The 20,768-nt window shown below is 47.1% G+C and overlaps 1 protein-coding gene across 3 annotated transcripts in view; it reads right to left on the bottom strand.

Moving 5' to 3' along the window:
- Positions 1-20,768, bottom strand: part of PDE10A (phosphodiesterase 10A) — a 231,585-nt gene that overhangs the window by 38,892 nt on the left and 171,925 nt on the right. For all 3 annotated transcript variants that reach the window (XM_004769572.3, XM_045080063.1, XM_004769573.3), the window contains 6 exons: positions 19,963-20,055; positions 17,069-17,255; positions 9,554-9,696; positions 7,230-7,313; positions 5,579-5,729; positions 1,171-1,326 (listed from right to left, as the gene is read on the bottom strand). In XM_004769572.3, coding sequence (XP_004769629.2) covers positions 1,171-1,326; positions 5,579-5,729; positions 7,230-7,313; positions 9,554-9,696; positions 17,069-17,255; positions 19,963-20,055 — 814 coding nt within the window. The remainder of the gene's footprint in view (positions 1-1,170; positions 1,327-5,578; positions 5,730-7,229; positions 7,314-9,553; positions 9,697-17,068; positions 17,256-19,962; positions 20,056-20,768) is intronic.

Genomic DNA, 20,768 nt, shown 5'->3' with positions numbered 1-20,768 from the left:
TTAAATTACGAGGTCGGTAGGTATGTGCGTATGTACCTGCCCGTACAGACATCTGTCACGTTAGTGAAGACAGGACGGTGCTGAGGGACACTGGGAGCGTGACTGCCTGTGGCTCTCGGGCCAGGACTGGCCGCGGACAAGGGGAAGCACCCGCCAGCCTCCGGGTACAGCCCGCAGGCGCCTGCAGCAGCCCCCGCGGACCCCGCGGTCACCAGCGGGTACCCGGAGTCTCACTTCAGTGAGGCCGTGGTTTACCTTCTCGGTCCTGAGGACACAGGATTCACACAGGCACGTGGTGCCGCGCTCTGAGAAGGTCTGGGCTGGGGGCACTTCCTGCCCGCCCGGACGGTTCGGACACAGACGACAAACACGGCCGGTCGGGGAAGCTGAGGCGAGCAAGCCGCAGCCCGGCCGCGCAGGGACGGGGACGTCACCAGGCAGCACACGGGCCCCGCACTGCAGCTCGCCCGTGGCCGGGCCCGCTGCAGGTGCCGCCGGGCTGTGTCACCCCCGTGTACACACAGGTATCCCGCGGAGCCCGAGGCCATCCCTGGAGGACCTACTGGGACTGCGCTTCCTACTGTGGCGCTGACAGCACGACGAAAACACAGAGTCCGCTCCCCTGCAGTCAAAGCACATTTAAGAGACCGTCCAGGAGGGGGGTCCAGCCAGCATGAGGCAGTAGGCACCTCGTGAAGGTGACCTTGAGGACGAACGTCTAGGGTGAAGACAGAGCGTGTATACCAGCCACTGAAGTGGCGGCTGCCGTGTCTCGATCAAGTACCACGAACAAACACAAGGACACTAAAAGGACTTCAGTGCCCTTAAAACTTGACTTGCCTAACTCTGAAGACTTGTTGTTCAATACGTTGGGTTTAGGAATATGAAAATCCATATATATTTATGATTTAGTATGTAAAATAATCTTTCCCTTAAGAGCATCACATACTTAAAACCAAAGCAAAAAAAATATATATATATATACACCTATATGTTCAAAACCTTCACCAAGGAGGCATCATCTGAAAACCCCACGACTATCTCGCGGCGACTGAACGTGCAATGTTCTGCAATAACTTGCAGCCGCTGTTGCAGGAGGCCGCCCGGCACCCCTCGTTCTGCACAGGCCATGAGCAGCTCCCCGGGGCGGGGAGGGCGGGGAGCGCTCACCTGGAGGATGGACACGGTCTGGGAGAAGTGGTGCTGCTCCATGGTGGACGTGGAGTAGAGAGCCGCCAGCGGGTGGTCGAACTTCTGCAGGTAGCTGTTGCTGAAGCCTCTGTGGTCCAGGTCATGACACAGGCACGCGATCAGCAGTCCTTTGCGCTTCAAGAAAACACGACAGAGTGCACATGTTCAAAACCAAGCAGCGGTGGGACGCCATCTGGGCTTCTTGCGCCGCTCGTGTGGACGGGCTCCTGCCCCGGCAACAGCCCACCTCCTTAGGAAGGTCTGAAATCCCAGATAGTCTAGCTTCATTTTAAACCTCTTTCTTTTTCTGGTTTATGAACTTGACAACGGAATTATTCTGGACTTTTCTGGCTCAACTTTGGGGAAAAGTACAGATGGTATCAAATGAACGCAAATGTACCGGAGAATTCCAGAGAAAGCACATCTGCACAAGGAGAGGACAGTTACGGCCCTTCATTCAAAAATCCATTCAGTGTTAAGTTTCAACAATGCGGTTGCTACTACAGAGAAATGAGGACTAAAACAGGTAAGTCATATAGCTTATGACGCACAATTGTACAGAGAAAAGCAGAGCCGGTGAAGTGTCACAGCAGAGCAGGCAGGAGCAGGTGAAGTGTCACAGCAGGCGGGGCGGGCCGCGGAAGCTGAAGGAGAGAAGCAGGAGGCCTGGGCGGGAGCGGGGGAAGAGGCGGCACCGGCTCCAGGGTAAGCCTCCCTCAGGGGGTTAGAGGGGGATCAGAGGGTGGCGGGGACTGTGGGCCGAGGACAGAGAAGAGCGGCAGAAAGGGGAGCTGACAATCTTTGAGGCCTTATTTCCTGTGGGAACCAGGGAAGGACTACGGGGTTTTTAGCAGAGCAGGGATATCATCCAACTTACACTTTTGAAAGATTACCCCGTGGGCAATTGTACTGAGAACAGACTCCAGGAGGAAAGAGAGACTGGTGAGGAGGGTTTGTCGTAATTCAGGCAAAAGCTTGGACCAGAGGCAGCACTGGGGGGCTCAGAAGACGTGATTAAATCGGGGTGAGCTCTACAGCCAGGGTCAGCAGGATTTCCGGACAGTCTGGGTGTGAGCCAAAGGGAGAGCAGGGCAGGGGAGGAAGACCGGAGTCAAGACGGCCACAAGCGGCTTCACCCTGGCAAGTGCAGGACTGACATCGGCGGACGTGGGGACAGCTGCGGGGGAAGCAGGCTGGAGGAAAGGGCTCAGGGCTTCCGTTTCAGACCAACGAGCTTCAGGGGACATTCTGAGCTGACGCTGGCCTCTTCTAGTCTAACCTTCTGTGGTGGGGGGAGGCAGGTCTCAGCTGGAGAAAGAGGGTGTCCGTGTATACGGTGTTTTGGGCCACCAGACTGGCTGGGCCCACCAACGTTGCTGTTCGGGGTTGGAGGAGGCCAGAGGTCTGCGCCCTCAAGTATTCCAACTTTCAGAAGGCTGAAGGAAGATAAAACAGCAAACCACCCCCAAAGCGACCCCCAAACCTATGTGACCAGAAGAAGCTAACAGCGTTGGGGGTCCTGGAGCCATGGGGAGGCAGTGACTCAAGGATCTGAAATGCAAGCACTGACGCTCAGTGGGCGAGGCGCAGGGCACTGGGGACCGGCCCAGGGCATTTTCGGGGGGGGGGGCAGAAGCCTGGTCCCAGGCGGTTTCAGATAAAAGGGGGAAGGAGCGGGAGCGGGAGCCGGCCAAGGAGGCAGCGCGGCCATGGGTTTGTGGCAAGGGAGGACTGAGAAGTCGGGAGAGAACCGAGCGGAGAGGCCGGTCAAGGGGGTGTGTGAGGATGGAGGAACAGGGCGCTGGGCACAGACAAGCCCGTGCCGGGGGGGAAAACACGCGGAGGGAGGAGGCGAGGGGGGAATCGGTGAATCGCCAGAGCAGGTCCCCTGGGGGGTGGAGGCGGTGCGGGTCAGGAGGAGAGGCCGGCTCTGGAGGGGAGCCTGGCGCGTGTTGTGGTGAGTGTGTGAAGTCAGAGCCCGCAGCGGGAGACGCTGACAGGCAGGAGGGGGTCTGCGGAAGGCCCGCAAGTCGAACGGGGTGGAACGGGGTGCCTCCCTCCGCCCCGCTCCTTTCTGGCCGTCATTGAGCAGACCTCGATTCTGCTGCAAACCTGCTGGGCGGGAAGGCCTCCCAGAGCACTGGCACCCGTCCCCTGCTGGCTCGGAGGACACCTGAGTTAGCTACGTTCTGGGGATGCTTTGGGTTTGGGGTTGTTCCCAAATTTTCTGCTGTTGTCAACCACGATGAATCTGGTAAGAAATTTCAAGGTCTTTTGTTTGCTTTTTAAAGATCTTATTTATTTATTGTTTTTTAAAGATCTTATTTGTTTGTTTGTCAGAGAGGCAGGCAGAGAGGGAGAAGGAAGCAGGCTCCCTACTGAGCAGGGAGCCCGATGCAGGCCTTGATTCCAGGACCCTGAGATCATGACCTGAGTCGAGGGCAGAGGTTTTAATCCACTGAGCCACCCAGGTGCCCAGAAATGTCAAGGTTTTAAAATCTTGGACAATAGGTAAAAGCTATTATGTACATTTTCCCCACTCTTTTTTACCTATTTTATTTTTATTGACATAAAGTTCAACTGTTTGATTAAAAGTATGCCAGAATCAAGCATGTGAAAATAATTTACAAAGTGAAGAATTATCTTTAACATACTCATTTAGCAAGATCAAATGCTAATTTTTTTCAAAAAAATTTTATTCACATAGTTGAAAGAGAGAGAGAGAGACAGAGACAGAAAGAGCGCAAGTGGGGGTGGGTAGAGGGAGAGAAGCAGATGCCCTGCTGCGCAGAGAGCCCAACGCTGGGCTGGATCCGAGGACCCTGAGATCATGACCTGAGCAGAAGGCAGAAGCTTAACCTCCTAAGCCACCCAGGCGCCCCTAAAATGATAGTTTCTAATAGCTCCATCAGAGATTAAATATCTCTTTTAAAAAATATATTTTATTTTATTCTTTTTTTTTTTAAAGATTTTATTCATTTATTTGACAGAGATCACAAGTGGGCAGAGAGGCAGGCAGAGAGAGAAGAGAAAGCAGACTCAGTGGGTTAAAGCCTCTACCTTCAGCTCAGGTCATGATCTCAGGATCCTGGGATCGAGTCCCGCATCGGGCTCTCTGCTCAGCAGGGAGCCTGCTTCCTCCTCTCTCTCTCTGCCTCTCTGCCTCTCTACCTACTTCTGATCTCTCTCTGTCAAATAAATAAATAAAATCTTTAAAAATAAAAAAATAAAAAGAAAAAGAATAAAGATGAATTTGGAACTTAAATGAGTTAATCTATAGCTGCAAATTTTCTCACTTATCTTAAAATTTTCAATTTTTGAATGTATATTTCAAGGCAATTTGGAAGTATAGTTTCCATGGTTGTCAAAGTCACAGGCTATCCTATGGCAAATAAGACAATGAGATTCCTTCCTTAAAAGGAACTAAATGGAAAAAGTGCTGAATGTCTTAGAGATAATTCAATGAAATGGAAAATCAGAATAATTTATATGAAAAAAGAACACATTTCATCTTTTCTTGGTAATACATTTTGTCTGGCTGAGTAAGCCCTACCAAGAGATGACTAAGGAAAGAAGGAAACATTTGGACTCTTTAGAGTAGCACTTCCCCCCCCAACAACATACCTTCCCAGCTCCCTGCCCAGACTGTGCATTTGGTCTGACGGGAGAGAACAGCTGCAGGACTGGCCCTGAGAGGCGCTGGGTTCTAGTGCAAACGTGCCCTTGGGAGAAGCACAAGTTCCTGGACTCGGGGATGCGGAAGCCCCTTCTCCGCACGGTCTGGGGCAGAAGACCAGTTTTATGGAGGAGAGGAGAGGGGACTCAACGCTGGGACCATGTCGGGGTGTGACACGCCTGGCAGTTGCGTCACCGAGGGCAGGGCTGGGCAGCGACGCACGGAAGGACCAGGCGGCTGCCAGTCGCTCAGCGTTACCAGCTCTGGGCATGTCAAGCCAGGAAAGTCAGGGAAGCCTCACAGAGCCTACTTTCTCGTGGGACAGGGTATCAGATACACATTTATGTCTCGACCGTCTTTAATGATTCAGTGTCCTGCGTTCTCAACTCAGCAGGATACGCCTGCATTCCCCAGGGCACAGCACGAGGAGAAAGGCAGGCTTTGTTTACCTAAGGAAGACTTCCAGAAGACAAAAACGGGAAGAGAGACCATTAAACTAGTGTTTCCTCAGTGGGAATTTCTGTACCAACATCTCTCGTGCAGATAATACGACAAACCCACGGGCCCGGCAACTTCACAAGTGTCTCCCACTGCGCTCCTGACCTGCCGTGGAATCCCACGTCACGCACCCCCCCGGGCCGGAGCGCGGACGCGCGTGTGGAAGTGCACGCGGGCACGTGGAACAGGAAGAGCAGGTGTGTGTGCACGCACCTCCAGGTCGGTGAAGAGCCCGTGGTTGTTCTGCAGGATGGCGTACATGCAGTGTGCCACGGTGACGGCGTGCTTCCAGTTGTGGTACGGCACCCGCCGGTAGTTCTTCTTCACAGACATAATAAAGCGACACAACTTTTCAAGCTCAAAGCTGCGTGGAGAAGACAGTGTTATGACAGAAACTGGGAATGAGTCAGTACGTCGTAGCTAGAACTCTGGCCCCAACACATACGTCTGAGCCCACCCGGACGCGTGCGCCGGGCCCCACTCCCCACCCCCGTCTCCTCGTCCGCTGGGAAGGGGGGCTCTTGCCGAGCCTCCGATCTGACACACTCACTAGGCCCCCCGGGGAGCACACAGCAGAACCAGCTCCCTGGCAGTCACTGCATCGTCCCCGCCTCAAGCACTTCCCACACCCCACCGTGCTCAGCAAACATTTTATCACCCTGTCCAAGGGTGTTTTGAGCTCATGTTTTCCAAAAAGCACACCGAGATTCATGAGCTGCCGTCTGGAGACCATGAGAATTCCCCAGATGAGTGACTGTCCTTTCAAAATGGACCCGAGGTACCACGGCACACTCAAACTACTGAGTGTGGCTAATGGCCACACCAAAATCCTGACACAGGGCATAGTGACATTGCTACTCTGTTTTATTTCTACTCATCTGAGGTCCCAGCAGCTCTCCTGAGGAATTTAAGGCTGCTTAAAACAAAAATACATCAATATAAAACCGGGTTCTTTAAAATACTAAGGAGATGAGAGTTCATTAAAAAAAACTTCTAAGATACACAGCCTTTTTATTTCCCACTGAAAATTTTCATGTCCTTGAAATATAAGGTATGTCATTATAAGAGTTCCAACTGGTCAAACTCCCGAAGGATATTCAGGAAATGATTGGAGTTTATTAACCCGTGCACGTCCTCACAAAGGAGCAATTTATGAAAGTGACTGACAGAGGTTAAGAGAGGACACAGAACTCAATAGCAAGGGAGCGACAGTTTGGTTCCAGAGCAACTAAGAGCCTCTATAACCACTTAATGACTAAATGAGTGGAGAAGAGAAAATGAAAATCATTCTTTGCATTTTTAGCATGTGAGCTGACGCTGTAAAAGGGTACGTGCAAAGTCCTGAAAGGCCCCTCGGGCAGGCCGCAGGAGAGGGGAAGGACCCACGGGGAAGGCAGCCACAGTCCAGTCCCTAGTAGTGCGCTCGGCGTGGAATCAGGAGACCTGTCTCCTTCACACCTGTCCTATGGAGGCTGACAGCTGATGCTAAATTCAGTGCATGTTTTCCAAAACTCACATTCACACAGTATGTGATTCGGTGGAGCGACCATCCCTACCTTTTCCCATCACACAGCCTACGGTAATTTCCACCTACGATTCTACCGTTACCTGGCAGACACATGGTTGGTCGCCAAGGACAGCCACCCTGGCAAAGAGCTTGGCAGGCTGGAAAGGGGATCCAAGAAGACCATCAATCTGTCCAACTATCTCAGCCTTTTTTATTTAGAGATTTTGAAAAAATTATTTATATATGGCATATTTTCAGATAATTATCAACCAAGAAAGTGACAAGGCATTTAGGCAGGGGAAGGCAGAGGACGTGTCACTCAACAGCTTCAGACGGAAGTTTTTACGTCGTTCATACCAGGATGTCCCACAGGACCGATGGACCATGTACACAAAAATTCCAGGCCACATGTTTTCAAAAGGACCAATGTCAAAGTGGAATCTGAAATGAAAAGAACATGAGGTTGATTAGCAAACATAATCAGGATAAACATAAGAACAAATAAAGTAATTTAACTTTTTGTCGATTAAGACAAAAAAACCCCAAAAAACAAAAAAACAAAAAACACTGGGAATTCAGCCAGCCTTTTCCTGTCTTCTCAGTCACATCTTTGTTGTATTTAAATGTTTCCAAGAGGAAATTCCACACATTCCCTTAGGAACTTAGCCCAATATTTAAGCCATTGCTTAACTTTCTATTAAACAATCTGTAACAAATGACGTTGTGGTTGTTATCAGAGCAATAAAAGAGTACAAAATAATTGTATTATGAATCCTACACATTTTACACAACTCCTAGACCCAGGGGAGGGGGGTGGGGTATTTTTTAAGAATTTTTTTAGAGTTAAAAATTACTCTATCTCCTATAGAAGTCCAAAGGAAAAACTTCATAAAGACAAACATCCAATGTTATTACCTATTTTTCATTTGCTAACTTAATTACTAACATTTAGCCCAAGTAAACACAATGGTATAATAGTAAAAGAAACCATGTTCCCCTAGTTATCCTTCTGACACCAAATGTGTGAGTTTTCCACACCAAGCAATTCTCCAACCCTCTGCAGACACCAACTGCAATTTGATTTACACCTGACACTGCCCACAGCCAGTGCAGACCACCCAGGTTAAGGGCTCAGTCCCACAAGACTGCCCCCCCCCCCCCGCCCAGCTCCAGCTCTAGATGTCAATCACACGTCCTGGCCGCCCACGCTTCTGCCCACCCGCCATGAATCAGAGGTTTCCACCAAGCCCAGCTCGGGTTTAGAATGCACTGGAATGGCTCACAGAACTCAGGGAAACCCTTGACTGACTTTGCTGGTTTATCATTAAGGATAAAACTCAAGAGGCAAATGGAAGAGACACACAAGGCAAGCCACGTGGGTAGAAGGGGTGAGGAGCTTTCACGCTTCTGCAGGGGCACCGCTTTCCCAGCACCCAACGTGTTCGCCAGCCTAAAAGCTCTCCGAACCCCCTCTTTGGGGGTTTTTGGAGGTTCCACTGCATAGCAGTATTTGATTAAATCACTGGCAACTGGTGATTAACTCACTCCCCAGTTCCTGTCCCCTCCTGGGCGGTCTGAGGGTGGCTGAAAATTACAGCCCCCAAACCACACGGCTGCTTCCTTGGGCAGCCGGACCCCATCCTCCAGTAGTCCTGCAACAGCCTAAACTCCAGTGTGGTTGGAAGAGGTTCACGATGAATGAGGAAGACATCTCTCTCATTCCAATCACTAAGGAAATTCAAGGGTTTTAGGAGCTGTGAGCCAGAAACGAGCTACAAAGACCAAAAATATATATTTCTTATTATATCAAAATACATACTATATATAAACCATTCAAAGATAAGCTGAAGTGAATAAAAACTCTTAAGAGTTTAACTGAGCAATAATCCTCTCGAATAGGGCAGTGCCAAACCGTTAGTGTTCAGGAGCGCTCTGCGGAAGGAGCCAGAAGCGACCTGTGCGCACAGAGCCAAGACGGGCCATCCCCGACCCACTGCGGCTGCCAGGCCAGCTGGCTGTCCCACCGCGCGTCCCCAGTGCGTCTGTCACATAACCGTGGGGCATTTCAGGCTCAGACTTTGGTTTGCTCCTGTGGGCTCCTCCAGCATTAGAGTGGCCGCAGTCTGGCCGCCTCCTGGCTAATTAATATTTCCGATCCTAAGGCAAATATCCGCTCTGGCCTATCCCTGCAGATCTTCGGTGTGGAGTTCGATAGTGCAGGCCTGCACTGAGGATGAACACGCAAACCGTCACGGGTCCTGCTGCCAGGAGCTCACGTACACGAGCACGGGGTTAGGAAACAAAGTGGGAAAGCTGCGCTCACTATTACTGAATTCTAAAATCCAGTCCGTCGACTTAACAATTACACGGAAATGAAAACCTTCAGATGCCACCTTCCGCAGCGCCATACAGACGGTGTAAAGGAGACAGCGGAGAGCAAGGAAAACTAACATTTAACGCATCTCAAAACGGGGTTGAGGTTGTTTCTAGTGACGAAGAGATGTGGCCCTCACGTCCACGCTCTCTCAGGACATGTGGCGTCCCCTGCGAAGGGACCATGGCCACCCCGGCACCGCACAGGCGACACGGGGCTTGCGGGGCTCCTTCTGCGCCCATGTCGCCCCAGGCCCGACCAACTGAGGAACCTGCCGGCGGAGAAAGAGACAGGACGGGGCGCTCACAGTTCGATCTCCTTGCAGAGGCGCACGGGGAGGCTGAAGCGCATGAGGTCCTGCCACTCCTCGGCCGTGCAGATGCTGTGGTAGGACAGCTTCTCCATCGTCACCCGGTAAATGCACTCGGAATGGCGGATTCGGTGGTACATCTGCAAGGCAGAGCCGAACAAAAGGTAAGACGAAATGAGCTGAGTGTTTCAAGTAGTTCTGTCACTAGGCATCAGCCCTAGAGCTGAGACCACTGCTGTTACCCACTAACTCTCCTGACTCTGCGCTTCCATGTACCCTGACGACGCCCACATGGGCCGCTGAAGTTACAAAACGCGGAAGATAAAAACAAACGGGGCATCTCCCTTTTGAAAGACGGATCACTTCCGCATCGGGACAACCGTCTCTGGAAGGCGAGGTTCCTTGTATCTGTCCACTGGCCCCTCCCGCTTAGACCCCCAGCCCCTGGAACCGTGAGAAGTCAGGGTCTGCTGCTTCTAGACCACACGGTCTTGGTGTTCTGTTCCTGCAGCCCAAACCCATGGAGAAAATTAACATTTTTTTCCTACGTCTCTTTTTAAAAGTATTTATCTTAGTTCTTGGTGATGTCAAAGTCCTTTAGTCCAGGGAATCTCAACAACGTTTGACCATGAAGTCCTTCCTCAGTAAAGAACCCGGGCGAGGCGTGCCCAGTAAATGAACAGTCCTTTAGCAGTTACCCGCATGCACGTGCCCTGTGCAGATCCACTGTTTGCATTAAAATAGAAATAGAAAAATATAGAAATACAAAGTACTTACCTTTAATATTTTATTACTGAGCAAGATTCTTTTCATTCTCATTAGACAATTACCTATTTTTATAATTAAAGCACTAATTAAGTATGTTATCAACTGTCAAGTTTTTTCTTTTGTAATCTGTGAGATGGCGATGTTAAGGTCTGGGTTCAGTCTGATTTATTTCAATACCTAGAGATTTTCAGTTATACTATCGGAGAAAGACATGCCAAAAAGAATGTGGATCCAAATGGAATACAGGACTGGTTATTCTTACGCATCACACTTAGAGTGTCGTTCCGTAGCCACTAACATTTCTGGCTTAAATTCACATAACTTTCCATTTCCCCTGAGAACCGACAAGCAAGTTAGGCATCATCCACCCGGTCCAAAACCAATGAGACTTCATGAAACTCTTCATGGGGAAGACTTTAGTAAGGTAAAGCTGTTTCATAAAGTAAAGCCATAAAAAAAACATTCCATTTTAGAGGAAGAAAGAGGTAAAAGGGAATACAGAACAATGGGACAAACAGAAAACAAGATGGCAGATTTGTACTTAAACGTAAGATGCGCCAGTGGAGACATCCTGGTTAAAGGCTGCCTGACGGGATAAACAAGCAAGACCCAGCTTATGCTGCTCACGAGAATCCTAAATGAAACGAGATGAATGCAGAGAGGGAGACAGCCCGTAAGAGATTTCCAATCTCAGGAAACAAACTGAGGGTTGCTGAAGAGAAGGGGGAGGGGAGGGAGGGGAGGGAGGGGAGGCCGGGGGATGGGCGTGGGGGAGGTATGTGCTATGGTGGGAAAAAATAAACAAATTAAAAACAATTAAAGACCCGGGGCGCCTGGGTGGCTCCGTGGGTTAAGCCACTGCCTTCAGCTCAGGTCATGATCTCAGGCTCCTCGGATCGAGTCCCGCATCGGGCTCTCTGCTCAGCGGGGAGCCTGCTTCCTTCTCTCTCTCTCTCTGCCCGCCTCTCTGCCTACTTGTGATCTCTGTCTGTCAAATAAATAAATAAAATCTTTAAAAAAAAAAAAAAATTAAAGACCTAAATAAGGTAAAATGATGGAAAGGACACACCACTTAACACCAGTCAAAAGAAAGCCCGAGTGGCTGGCTTAATCCCAGAGAAAGTAGACTCCAGAGCAAAGACTATTACCAGGGATTACGAAGGATTATTTCAAATGACAAAGGAGCACATATGTCAAGAGGACACTGTGTTCCTAAACAACAGCTGGTTTTCAACAAGCTGTGTACAGGCAAGAGGGCGGAGAAAGGACAGCAAGTGTGACAAACAGTGCCGGACCAAGTGACACTCACGTGCAAATAAATAAATGCAAGATGCCCCTTGCCTTCAACCATATGCAAAAACTTACTCAAATGGATCACAGACTTAAATGTAAAACCTACACTTCTATAAAAAAACATAGGAGAAAATAGTTGTGACCTTAGGTTAGGCAAATAGATCTTTGATACAATGCTAACAGCATGATCATGAAAAGAATTAAAACTAGAGCTACCCTGTAACCCTGCAATTGTACTACTGGGTATTCGCCCATAGAGATGTAGTGAACAGAAGGGTCATCTGTACCCTAATGTTCATAGCAGCAATGGCCCTAGTCGCCAAACTGTGCAAAGAGCTGAGATGCCCTTCAACAGACGAATGGATCAGGAAGATGTGGTCCATATACACTATGGGGTATGATGCCTCCATCAGAAAGGACGAATGCCCAACTTTTGTAGCAACATGGATGGGACTGGAGGAGATGATGCTGAGTGAAATAAGTCAAGCAGAGAGAGTCAATTATCATATGGTTTCACTTATTTGTGGAGCATAACAAATAGCATGGAGGACACGGGGAGTTGGAGAGAAGGGAGTTGGGGGAAATCGGAGGGGAGGTGAACCATGAGAGACTGTGGACTCTGAGAAACAATCTGAGGGTTTTGGAGGGGAGGATGGTGGGGGGTCGGGTGAGCCTGGTGGTGGTTATTAGAGGGCATGTATTGCATGGAGCACTGGGTGTGGTGCATAAACAATGAATTTTGGAACACTAAAAAGAAATAAAATAAAATAGAAAAAAAAATCCCAACTGGACTTCCTCAAGATTAATAACTGCTCTCAGAAAGAAACTGTTAAGAGAATAACAAGCCAAGCCAAACACTGGGAACAAATATTTGCAATAATTTATCTGATAAATACCTTGTGTCTAGAACAAATGAAGAACTATTAAAACTCAGTAAGAAAACAAACAGTTGTAAACAAAGAAGAGCAATTTGAGAAGACACTTTACAAAGAAGACACAGAGATGGCAAATGCGGAGGGACTAGAACACACGCAGGTGTGCTGGGAATGTACCAGGGGCTCAGCTGCTTTGCAAAACAGTTTGGCAGTCTTCTAAACAACCCCCTCACACCTGACCAGCCAGTCCAGGTCTAGGCATTTACTCAAAGGAAACGAGAGTCACACTTACAAACACTTGTGCACAGATGCTCATGCAGCTTTATTTATAACAGCCAAAACCGAGAAATGACTCAGACGTCCGTCCCCAGGTGGCTGAGTAGCTCACAATATCTCTACTCAACGGAATATTCAATAATAAAAAGGAATGAACTACGCATACACGCGATGCCATCAACGAATCTCGAAATACTTGTGCTGAGTGAAAGAACCCAAGACAAAAAGGAATTCTGATTTTAGGATTCCATTTATATAAAATAACTCCAGAGAAATGCAAAGTAATTTACTATGGTAACAAGCAGATCAGTGGTTACCCTAAACGGGGGTGTGGGGGTCAAGATGGGAAGGGTCATGAGGAAGGTTTCCAGGGGCACCTACAAACACGTGACACAGTAGCTGTGTCGTGACTTGGTGGCAGTGACAGTTTCCTTGGGCTGTGTGTGCGGGCACTTGTCACGCTGGACACTCGGGACACACGCAGTGCACCGCGTACTTATAAACCTCAGGAAAGCTGCTTCGAAGTGCTCTGTCCGGAGTCTCTGTACAGCCTGTGAACACGCGTATGTGGGAGTCACGTGACAATACGACGGTGACAAGAATACTCGCAGACATCTGTTTCCCACGTGCTCTCTTCGCAGGATGCGTTTACTTGGAAAAGCAGCTGTTTTCTTATTCAGTGTGAATGTGACTTGCGATGCCAGAGTCAGATTAAATACTGTTTATTTGAATCTGTCTTCCAAATAATGAAATATTGACTGTACTTTGTCATCCTAAAAGACCGGCACACTTGGAATATTTATCTTTTTGTGAAAGATGAGATGTGTAGTAATATATGAATTCAGCAGCTATTCCAAGTACTTTGCCACACACAGCACAAGCGTGGGGAGCATGATAGAAACAGAAGTGCCCTTCAAACCACCTCCGTAGCGGAGTCGTGTGGGCCAGCCGGCACACAACTCCCCACCTGAACCTGGACCAGGCTACAAATGCAAAGACAGAATTCCTCTTAACTTATTCATGACTTCCCAGGGATTTTATTTTTCTTGTTTAAATTTGGGTTTAGTTTGGCCTAAACATTTAATCATGTTTGCATCCAGGTTTTGTGATGCAGCACCCAGCAGGTTAGAAGAGCTCTGGGCCCTCGCAGACAGTTCCTCTAACGACACGGCTGAGTTCATTCACGTTCACGGACAGTGTCACATTCTTCAAAAGACACAGCGAAACCCAGGCAGATTTTAAGAGGACCGACTTCTACCTCCTTAACTTTCACACATACTCTGACCTAAAAAATGACTTTTGTTCCTCCTCCCTTTTTAAAATAACCCCTTCCTCAAATTGCTTAAACACAAAACCTCTTGAAACATAGGAAAATATGAAATACAGTATTAATGAGGTCTAATAGCAGATTCTGAAGTTTTCATAAAATATCGATGGTGGTGAATCTACATAAATCTTCAGCTGACAGATCACTGGAAATAACCTTTGATGACGGAGCTATCAGTACTTCTTGGCATCTTAGCTCAGGTGGAGTTTAAATTGAGAGAAATTGCTATAACAAAATTCTTTCTGCTATTTACTCATTAATGAAGGCAATTCTTAGGGACTTCCTCAAAAATTCCTCAGTGAGTAGGAATAACACTGTTGCTGAATAGTGGGAATCCAATTCCTCAGTGTCAAAGAGCAAAGTTTCGAAGATGGAAGGGAGACAGCCAGAGGAGTTGGACGGGGTGTGATAGGATACATGTCCGGGGAAGAGATCAGAGAATGCTGGCAGAGGCTTATGGGAAACTCTCTTCCAAATACTGAGAAAAGGAGGGAAAGCGTTTCAGAGGAGAAACCTGGCAGACACCGCCTTAACCAAGTGATGAAGCCAACATCACCAGTGAAAGAATGTGTGTGCCTGCTAACGGGACTCGACGGGAACACATTATTCCGCCATATTCCTGTCACAATTACAACCTAATGTCATCATGCGGAAGTACCAGACAAGTCCGAATTAAGAAGCGTTCTATAAAATAACTGGCCTATGCGCTTCAGAAATACTCAGGTCATACAAGGCAAGGAGTAAGGAATGGTTCCAGATTAAAGGACACTAAAGAACTTCACAGTTTAGCTAACGGTTCCTGGTGCCGTTCGGCTGAGCGATGTTCCCCCAAACTTTATGTTGAGACCTTGAAGCCCCAGTACCTCAGAATGTGACACATTTGGACACAGGGCCTTGAAGGAAGGAATCAAGGTAAAATGAGGTCAGCAGGGTGGGCGTGCATCAGTATGACAAGCGTCCTTACAAGGAGGGGGGTGAGGACACACACACACACACAGGGAAGACCGTACGACGACACGGGGGCACAGAGGAAAACCATCCACAGACCGAGGGGAGAGGCCTCAGAAGAAACCGAACCCACGGCCATCCTGGACTTCAGCAAAATAGCTTTTGTTCTTTAAGCGCCCGGTCTACGGGGCCGCTTCGGGCAGCCTCACGTACTGAAGAGCCAGTGTGAGCTTCTGGACTCCTAAATTATGCAGCGGAGAGCAAGATGACGGGCCTGTCTCTAGAAAACACAAGCCAAAGGACTCGGGTTATGAGAGCTTTTGTGTAAAACCTGCTCCCAGACGGCTCAGAGGACCACGGCGGCTGTGGTGAGGCCAGGAGACACAGGGAGGAGCAGCATCGGCCTAAGAAGGGCCGCATTTCGGATCGGGGAGCGTGGGCAGGCTCGAAGGGAATCTTTGCATTATTTTTACAACTTTGCTTTCTCTCTGAAGTTCTTTCAAAACAGACGGTGTAAAAACTTACACTAAACTTCGTTTTATTCTAAAGTAGGTAAAATGCATGTACGGGTATACTAGCTTTTTATTTTAAGCCACAGATATCTCATTAGGATATAATACATCCAATAATTTGTATTTTTTGTTTTTGATCATTACTCATCAAAATTTCCTAACATGGTTGCTTTGAGCACTTGTATCCTAATAATAACATAAAATATACTACCATGAGGCAAAACTAATTTTTGACACTTATTATCCATGGTTTAGATTATCTTAATTAATAAGAAAGAATAAAATACATTACATTAGATCAAACCTTTGTGGGATCACAGAGATCCACGTTCAGAGAGAGGGAACAAAGACGCTGTGATTTCCAGCCACAAGAGCCCGCTGTTGTAGTCTTACACGGACTATACTGGCTCTCAGCAGCTCCAGTAGATTCCATTGGACACATTCAAAAATTGATGAAAAGCAATATTCAGGATATATTTGAAATTACATTCTGTGCAACTTTCAAACTAAACAATCATGGAAGCTGTCGATATTTTTATTTATGGGGAGAAACACAGGAACAGAGAATGTCTGAAGCAGAACGCATCCGACAACTGCACGCATGGGTTTCAGAGGAACCAAGCAGCAGGGAAGGGCCCCAGGGGGACGGGGAGGTGCGTGGGGGCGCAGCGGGAGGAGCAGCGAGCTTCCAGAGCCGCAACAGCCCAAGTGCGACCCGTACATGCTACCACCCTTCACACTAGTCGCCAGCGCATCCTGTTGGCCATTTTTGTTCCTAATCATCCCTCAGCTGCTTCCATTAGCTGTGTGGCTGCTCCTGTGGAACTTGAGGTTCTATTTCCAAAAAGGCCATTCTTCTACACTAGTAAGGTGTTAACTCCCATTTAGGTTGGTTTAGCTTAAAAAAAAAAAAAAAAGTGAATAAAATTATCCCTGACTATTTAAAAAATATCAGTTAGTATCAGTGAAGGGTACTAGCGTATACAGAACACTGATGTTTCACGCACTGTTTTAAAGTGAGATCCTGTAAGACAAGTGGACCTTCACAGAGGACGCAGGGACCAGGACAGACGCGCCGTGAGGGTCAGGTGAGCGGACTCCTAGAGCGCGGCCCCAGCGGTCTTCGTACAGGAGTCGTCACTCGCTTTCCTACAATTCTCTCAAACGGGCTACGTACCACAAACATAAGGGTTTAGGTCCCATTTTCCATACTCACCTCAGTAGACACCATGAGACATAAACCTTCTGCTTGAACAATTTAGCTTTATATTAATCTCATTTTAAAAGAAAAGATTCACACCTTGAAACAAATGCTAAAATATTGGACTTTTCTCCCCCAAGCATTTTAAGACATCTCTTACTATATGTGGAACCAGGAATCACCATTTCTCACGTATGAAGGAAATACTGAGAAAACCAAACAAGACAGCAAAACAAAGCCCGATCCTTTCCCCTACTTGATTTAACGCTGATACTGAGTATTTGAAAAGCCCTTTAAGGAAGCATCACTCACATTGGCACAGTGTAAGGCTAAAGCACAGAAGACGGCGAACATCTTGAAGTTGTTCTCGTCTGTTTTCGAGAAGGCACTGCCGCTGATCTTGTTCACCATCTGCACCACGCCGATCACGCTGCCTCGGCTCACGATGGGCATGCACAGGATATTCCGGGTCGTGTACCCCGTGTACAAGTCCACTTCCCTGTGCCACGGGCAAGGCCACGCGGCAGCACACAAGCACAGGAGAGAATAAGCTGCACATTCTGCCATAAATCTCAACTCGGTTTCGCAGTTTACACGCTTCTATTACAAATAATCGTAATGGGGCTGCCGAGCGTCTAAGTTCAAGGACTATGTGACATTTGAAAGTGTTTTGTTAAAATCTCTTCAAAAATATTCTAATCCATTTGTTCTTTTGTTTTCAAGAGTTTTCCAGAACAGTCTCTCGGAGACTTTCAGCTTACGTTCAGTTTCATGTCCGCGTGGCATTGTTAAGAAAACACACATCGGATGTACAGGATGGATATGATAAACTTGGTAAAGTCACATGTTCCTTCGAACCTGGTCCTATGTTATGAGAGCTGCAACTTGCAGAACTTAGAGCAGGGTCAGCACACGACACACTGTTCCTGTTCTGTGAACGGTCCAAATGGAATACACGGCCGCCATCCTTGAACGGACTGTGCTGCCAGCCTACGACAGCTGAGGACTTGTGACAAGAGATGTTATGGCCCCCGGGCACCTGGGTGGCTCAGTGGGTTAAAGACTCTGCCTTCGGCTCAGGTCATGACCTCAGGGTCCTGGGATCAAGCCCCGCATCGGGCTCTTTGCTCAGCGGGGAGCCTGCTTCTCTCTCTCTCTCTCTCCGCCTGCCTCTCTGCCTACTTGTGATCTCTGTCTGTCAAATAAATAAATAAAATCTTAAAAAAAAAAAGAGAGAGAGATGTTATGGCCCCAAATACTTACTATCTGATCCTTAATAGAACATTTTGCTGACTCCTGGTTTAGAGAAAATATTTTTGGCAAACAAGACTCAGTTCCACAGACACAACCATGTACCTGAGGGCAGTGAGTGAGATGCTGTCATTCGTGCTCCTTGAACTGCTCTGAGATGCATGGATCCGGTGGCGGGCGTCTGTGGCTCAGCCTTCTCCCCCATGCAGGGCTACTCTGGGGCACGGGCTGACCACATTTCATTTACCAACCCACCAGTGCGTGGAGGGTACTGCTTTGTTAATAGCCAGTTTTTTGGCAGCTGTGAATAGTGATGTTTTGGAGATCTGCATACAAAGTGTTATGTGGACAGATGTTGTTTTTCTTGAGACCCACATGTGAGGCTGACTGCGCACAGTAAGCATACACTAACTCTGCAAGAAACTGTGCAGCCGTTTTCCAAAGCGGGTGTACCATGACACACTCCCGTCACCAGAGTGTGAGCCCACGTGTCTCCACATCCTTGCCAACACCTGCTGATGCCACTTTTAGATTTTTTAAGATATATTTATCTATTGGGGGGGTGGGAATTGGCAGGGGGAGAGAGAGAGAGAATCCCAAGCAGATGCAACACTCAGAGCGAAGCCTGATGTGAGGCTCGATCCCATGACCCTGAGCCACTCAGCACCTGGCTAAGGCTACTTTCTCAAACTGTATCCATTCAAATTGTTGTGTACTGAGGTCTCATGTCATATTTCTGCTTCCCCCACATCAAATATCTGCTCGTGTGTTTAATGGCTATTCATGCACCATCTTCTATGAAATGTCTGTTAAAATTCTGGGTCCTATTTATTAAATTAGGTTACCTTATTATGTGCAAAGAGCTGTTTACATCCTCTGGATGCAAGTATTTTGTCAGATCCACGTTTCGCAAATATTTTCTCACCATCTGTTGCTTACCTTTTCACGTTCTTAAAAATTGACCCATAAAATTTTTACATAACAGTTTTAAATAAGGATATATAAATATTTTCAGTATTTAAACCCTAAAATAACACATTTGGTTTTTTGGGGGAAAACGGGGCTGTTTAACCGTGTTTACATACAAGTTGCACATATGACACTGATCAAATTTCTGAAAATACTTATTGTTTATGCTATTTAATCACCTTTTAAAGTAAACTGAATGACTGAATTAACAGAACTCTACTGTCAAAGTATCTGAACTGCTACTCCCTACCAGTCACAGCATTAGTCTTCAGACAAAATTGTAATTTTGAGATTTATAAAAATCAGATTACATAATTTGGTTGCTAGTTCTCCAAAGAAGCTCAAAACAAAACAGAAAATCTTTATATGCCATCTAATATCCAATTTTAATAATACCCAGTAAAAGCAGCAATTTACGGAGATCCTACTTTGTACTAGGCGAAGTTGCCAGATCTCTTATGAGTATTTTCTCTAATCTTACCAAAACCAACAAAACAAAACGAAACAGAGAGCACCCTATACAACGGGCATTTCTGTACCATCTTGAAGACGAGGAGACAGAAGCTCTGCGAGATTACGTAACTCAGTCCAGGTCGCTCTAGAGCTAAGGAGGGACGGAGCTGGAACTCGCTAGGAGGCACCTCCCCCAGCCGCTGTGACTGCCTGCGGGGTAGGGCCCGACGGAGACCGTGCCCAGGACAGAATGACTAACACTATAATAAAAACACAGCCTTGCAAACTTAAACTCTTTTTGTATAAATGGTTTTGTGACATTTTAATGTCTTATAGCTGGATCTCATTAATGGTTTAGAGTCTGTCATTTTGTAAGAATCTGGAAACACTGAGTACTGATAACAGAGTTGGTTCAAAGAAAGTGTTAACAGGGCGCCCGGGGTAAGACGCCAATCGCACTGATACGTGGGGAGCACAGAGGCTGCAGCAGATGGACAGAAGGAGAGGCTGACGGGGCGTAATCGATTTCTTACCTGTTGAAGCGTGGGTCTGCATAGGCATCTGGAATGTTCAGGACTTCCCCTGTTCTTGCTACCTGACCGGCAATCCCTTTCTCAATTGAAAATCTGCAGATAGATAAGAGAGGGACATGCCGATTAAAATACAGATGTTGTGAAATAACTTGAAATGTTTCACTACCACTAAATATATTACGAAAAAAGCATTCTTTTGTTTTAAATGCTTGCATTAATTTTGCATGTACATATTCAAAATCCTCTTATATAAATGTAAAGGAAATTCAGCAGAGAAACACTGCACGGTAATCACTCCAGAAGCTTATTTAAAAAGATATAATCCACAATATATTAGGTTATACTTGATCATAAACTGAAACTGAGAAATTAAATAACACTCTTCTACTGACCAATAATAATCTTTTATATTTGCAAAGTACCTTATAATTTACAAGATGCTTCAACATAAATTTTCTTTAAATTACTTAATTAATTTATGCATGCCCACCGTGGGGCTTGAACTCATGACCCAGAGATCAAGAGTCCCATGTTCTAGTGACTAAGCCAGACAGACTCCCTCAACATAAATTTTCTTAATTAATTCTCACTGTGTGAACAGAAATCCATAAGGGTTCAGTAACCTGCCAACATTCCTAAAAAGTTAAAGGCACCGTTAAAGCAAGAATACGGGTCTACACCAGTGTATTTTCTACCATACATATAACCAAACTTAGATGTTATGTCTGATTTGAGATATTATGCAGTACTGGGACCTTAAGGCTTTTGTAACACAAGCACTATACAAAAATAACACAATTTAAAAC

This window comes from Mustela putorius, unplaced genomic scaffold (assembly GCF_011764305.1).
Source record: "Mustela putorius furo isolate JIRA1106 unplaced genomic scaffold, ASM1176430v1.1 tig00000450_pilon_pilon_pilon, whole genome shotgun sequence".
Lineage (NCBI taxonomy): Eukaryota > Metazoa > Chordata > Mammalia > Carnivora > Mustelidae > Mustela > Mustela putorius.
The sequence above is the reverse complement of the archived record's forward strand: the minus strand, read 5'-3'. Positions and strand labels throughout refer to the sequence as shown.